Below are 5,200 nucleotides of genomic sequence, written 5' to 3' on the forward strand. Positions count from 1 at the left end.
GGCCCCCCACACTGGGATTGGGCCCTGGGGCCTGGCCCCTCCTGCCCCCCCCCCCCAAGTCCCCCTCAGGTGGGATTGGGCCCTCAGTTCAGGATCTCTTGCCAGATCCCCTGACCTTGGTCTCTGGTTCAAATGGGTGCCTTGAGCACAGATGGTGTTTGCACCTGCAGCCATGGTCCCAGGAAGCTGAAGGCCTAAGGCTGAACGCTGCCCTTGTCTTTCTACCCTTTTTTATGCTCTCGGATCCCTCCAGGGGCAGCCAGTTAAGGACAGTTGATCTGAAAACCTTCAAAATGGCTTAAATGCCTTGGTTTCCCCCCACTTCAGTTCTCAGCCCCGCCCCTGCACACCCCCAGCCCTCTCCCTTTCCGCCTGGTTAAGAGGCTTTGTGTGCAATCTGGGAACGGGCTGTGGGTGACCAGATGGCAGCTGTCACCTCCAATTACACACCAGCTTTGGGGCCTTCAAAGTAGGCAATTACATGCCTCAAATGGTCCCCCTCCTCCCCGCCCCATAGCAGTACGCCTGGGTGTCTAGGCTTCTGCTAAAAAGATTGTGGGTGCGGGTTAAGGGGGGGAGGAAGGGGAAGGGATCTAGGTTGAAAAGCAAGTAAACAGGCAATTTTTTGCCTAGTAGATTCCCCTCCTAGCTGCCTAGATGGTTTGATTGGGCCATGCCCCTCCCCGTTGCCAGGGAGATGGGGGAGTTTGTTAGCAGTGTCCCCAGTCCATCAGCCAGGATACAGCTCTTGAATCTGCTGCATGTAGGCAGGGAAACTGTGCTGGATGGATCCAGCAGAGAAACAGGATGCAGGGTATTGATGGAGGCAGAGCAAGTCTGAAGGATGTAAAGGCATCTCCGTACCATGGGGGCATCGGATCTGTACTTGGAGGCCTCAGCCCAGCTCAGTTATGGGGCTCGAGACCAGGTGGGAGCTGGCTGGTCTCTTCCTCCTGGGGTCTCTGGGCTAGTGGATCTGAGGGTCCCTTCTACTTCCAGTCCTGCCCCTGGCAGGCTGGGGGAGTTGGGCAGGAGCTGTGGCTGTTCAGCGCCCCTAGCCGGGTCTGCTGTGCAGCTGCCCTGATCACAGCTTCCGTTTGAGTGGGTCTTAGAGCCCGTGAGGGTCTCACTCTGTCTCCTCCCCAGGGATGCCGCCAATGCAGGTGCATCATGGACCCCCTGGCATGGGCCAGCACCACCCGGGACCCCCAGGCTCCGGTGGCCAGCCGCCACCGCGCCCACCCCCTGGCATGCCGCACCCAGGGCCCCCACCTATGGGCATGCCGCCCCGTGGACCACACTTTGGGTCCCCCATGGGTAAGTACAGGCATGATGGAGGGGGAGAAATGGGACTCCTGAGTTTGCTTCCTGCCCCTGACACCGACTTATTGTGGGACCTTGGTCATGTTGCTTCATTTTGCCCCCCATCCACAAGTGGGAATGGGGAGATGGGCTTACACAGAGTTAGAATAATAGAAAGAAGGACTGGAAGGGACCTATAAGATTATCAGGTCCGGTCAGGTCCCCTGCCATGGGCAGGAGGTAATTGGGTTCAAATGAGCTCAATGATGTATTTGTCCAGCCTCCTCTTAAAAGACCATCTCTGCTGGAAGTGTTCCAGATTCTAGTTATCCATACAGAAAAGAAGTTTTTCCTTATGTCCAACCAAAACTTTTCCTCAACTAGCTTGTGTCCATTGGTCTGTGTCTTCTGGGGGGTGGTGCTTTTCAGAAAAACTATTCACCAAGTCCTGTTGTTTGCCCTTGACATATTTGTTGACAAGTTGTTCCCAAGATTGAAAAGCAATTAAATATGCAGATCTGTAGTAGGTAGATCCCTGCCCCGCTGTCTCATTGGCTGAACTGGGCCATGCCCCTTCCTGTTGCCAGAGAGACGAGGAGGTTCATTAGCAAGTGTCCATCATTCTTGGATCTGCCTGCCTCCCCACGGCCGCAGCAGTAAGCTGGCCCAGCTTCACTGGTATCCTTCAGTGCTCCCGGCCAATGGACTTGCGGGGGAAAGCCCTCTGGGGGCTGTCTGCCCCGCAGCCTCCACTAGGAGCTGAGGCTAAATACCAGCATCCTCTCTCCCTGCAGGTCACCCTGGCCCCATGCCGCACCACGGGATGCGTGGGCCGCCTCCGCTGATGCCCCCCCACGGTTACAGCGGCCCCCCGCGGCCACCACCTTATGGCTACCAGCGGGTCCCAATGCCTCCGCGACCAGCTCAGAGACCCCCGGTGCCCCCACGGGGCCCCCTGCGAGGACCCCTGCCATAGGAGGCGCTGCATGGAGGCCTGAAGAACCTTCCTGCCACAGATCCCTCTTCAGTCCCTGGATCTCAGCTTGTGCACGGACCAACGTTCCCAGGCCCGGGAGCCTCATCAGTGTCGTATAAACCCCCCAACACCCTCCTCTCCCTTGGACCAGCCCTTATTCTTTCTCTTCCTCGTTCTCTAGGATTTTAATGAGAGGGTTTTTCTATGTAAAGCAAGCGATCAGCCCTTTGCAAATAAACCAACTGGGTTTCTCTCGCCAAGGTGGCTCAGTCTTCTTTCAGGCTCTGTAGCACAACCTGCTTTAACCCCTCTTCCCACCTCCTGTATGTTGGGGACACTGGATCATGCAGGACTCGGCAGTCCCTTGCCTGGGGCTCGTATGCAGTAGATCCATGCTTGGGGAGCAGCGTCTGGTGTATGGAGCTGCAGCTAGTAGTAGGATGGGAGACTTGCGGGTTGGGAGCACAGCAAGGTCTTGGTATGTCTTGGGGAGCATGTCCTAGTCCCAAGTAGCAGGGCCCCATCTTCCCCTTGGCTGTAGGGCAGAAGTCCCAGCTGCATGGTGCTCCCCTGAGACTCCATCTAGTTGGCTCTGAGCCAGCTCCTCTTGGGGTCTGAGCAGGGGGTGGCAATGCTTTAACCTCCGGGGGCTGCCTCTGCCTCATGTAAGTAAAGGGTTTGGACTCTTTCGGGCCAGTATTTTTGGCAGGTGTTCTGCAAATCAGGCCTGATGCCGTCTTCAAGTGCCACTCCAATCCTCTTCCCCTGTCCCATCTGCTACTCTGCTTTCTGCTCCCCCATCCGCCATGTGCCCTGCACAGAGGCTGTCCACACTGTTGCTAAGCCATAGCTTAGCTGCCTTTGCTTTAAAACAGCAGTGGACAAGGCAGAATGCAAATAACGTGCCTTCAGTGGGGATAAAACCTGCTCTCCTGAGCGCTGGATGCATCCCTTGCAGAAATTAGCCCCTGTGCTCCCTGCCCCTCTCCTGGAGGCTGTTGTAGGGGAGGGCGGGAATGGATTTGAAAGCCTTCCTCGAGCTGCTAGCGGTGGGGCTGGCTGTGTGGATGGGGAGAATGGGATCATGGGGCTGGCTGTGTGGATGGGCAGAACAGGATCATTAGCATCTTCTAACGAATTCAGTGTGGCTGCACAAGCCAAGCTGTTAATTGGGGAGGTATAAAAGCAGTGTGGCAGGGTGGGAAGTTTCACACCTTTTGTGATAGTGGGTGAGGGCGGGGACTTCTCGCAGAGGGAGTCTGTTCTCTGCTGATTAGAAGCAGAAAAGACTCCATTAGTAACAAGACCACAGGTCTCATCTGTCTCTGCTTTCAAGGGCCCTTTCATCAGCTTCAGCACCTCCCCGCTGCCTGTGTGAGTCCTCACATCCACAGCACAACTTCTGCTGAGTCTCAGGTTAAAGCAGGGGTGGCCAAACTAGCATGGGTAGGTGCCAGCCTCTGTCCCATGCTCCTCAGGTGCAGGGCAAAGGAAGGATCCCAGAAACCAAACCTGGAAGCCAGGCTCTATTCCCCTCCACTCAGTCTTGTTCCCTTCTGGAGCTTGGAGAGATTATTTCCAACAACTGTCAGTTAAACCGATCCAGAAATAGGGCTCTCTGCACAGCTCAGCCCCTTCCAGATATGTTCACACCACATCAGCTCTGCCGATGCTGCTACTTCTCTCCCTGCTGCATCGAGCCCCCCACCGCCCCCACTCTGTCATTTCCAGGTGGAGCTGGAAGCCAATGTCTCAGCCAACACCCACACACCTGCTTTAGCTGTCCCTCCATCTGGGGTATTTGGGGTTAGAGGGAAGGAAATCCAGCACAATCCTCGTCTGGAGCCTAATATGTGTGTGCCCCATGGCTGTGTTGGGAGCCTGAGATCAAATACAAAGGGGGAACTGAGTGTCTCTGGGTGGTGGGTTTCTGAGTTCCCTCGAGACCAAAGAAGAGCAGGGAAAGGGCATCAAGAACCGCTTTATGGGCAAAAAGTGGGGGCTTTGGCAGGCCAAAGGCCGCTCTTTCTGGCTGCTGCTATCACCACTTTCAGTAGCACCCCACAACAGACGGTCTCTGTGGTGGACCCTAATGGCAGCATATTGGAGCCAGCCAGCCCCACTGGCACACAGGAGGGGAAAGGGTCAGCTTCTGCTAGGGCTGAGCTCCTGCAGAGAAAACAGCTCATATCACCCCATTGTACAGCTGGAAAAACTGAGGCACCAAGCCAGCCTGCTCCCAGTTACCCAGCAGCAGATCTAGGGGATCCAACAAGGCAGGTCTCTGGGTTTGCTACGGTCCCCTGGCTCCCAGCCAACATGGGGAACCAGGCCAACAGGCTGAGCTAATGCAGGGGCTGGTGGCTGGGCTCCAGTGATGCCTGGCAGCCCGTCTTGCTGTGCTCAGCTGCTCGGCGCTAGAGCTGCAGAAAGGCATCAGGGCTCCTGGGTTCCTGTGGTCCATGCATCTCCTTCCATGGTGGCAGCTGGTTTAAGGAGCAGGACAGCGGGAGAGCAAATGCAGCTGAGACTGGTGATCTGTTCTCCTGGCTAGCTCCAGCTCGTACAGCCAGCGCAGGGACCCATGTCTCCTCCCTGCAATGGATCCCGGGAGTGGGTGAGTCTGCACTGGCCTTTCCTTGGCTGCTTTCTCATGTGGGGCAACAAGGACCCAATATACAGGTGGTACCTATGCTAACAGTGCCACGATCCTGTCTCAAAGGGCCAGAGGCAATCATAGATGGGGGAGGGCAGTCTGCATGTTTGCATAGCTAATTAGTGGGCCAGGAAGGGGCATAATTATCTCATAGCAAGTGTCCTGAATAGTGAAGCACCCTCCCAGGAGGGAAATGCTAGGTGTAGAAAGGCCCCTTGAATCTTGGGACAAAGAGAGCCGTAGTCAGGCCTGTTCCCTTAAGGAAG

At 56.1% G+C, this 5,200-nt stretch overlaps 1 protein-coding gene across 1 annotated transcript in view; it reads left to right on the forward strand.

The window, feature by feature from the left end:
* The window catches only part of SF3B4 (splicing factor 3b subunit 4), a 5,987-nt gene extending 3,449 nt beyond the window's left edge, over positions 1–2,538 (forward strand). The window contains exons 5-6 of the mRNA XM_019516653.1: positions 1,147–1,317; positions 2,097–2,538. Coding sequence (XP_019372198.1) covers positions 1,147–1,317; positions 2,097–2,278 — 353 coding nt within the window. The 3' untranslated portion in view covers positions 2,279–2,538. The remainder of the gene's footprint in view (positions 1–1,146; positions 1,318–2,096) is intronic.
* Positions 2,539–5,200: the final 2,662 nt, after the last annotated feature.

Source organism: Gavialis gangeticus, unplaced genomic scaffold (assembly GCF_001723915.1).
Source record: "Gavialis gangeticus isolate Ggan-Ray unplaced genomic scaffold, GavGan_comp1, whole genome shotgun sequence".
In the NCBI taxonomy this organism is placed as follows: Eukaryota; Metazoa; Chordata; order Crocodylia; family Gavialidae; genus Gavialis; species Gavialis gangeticus.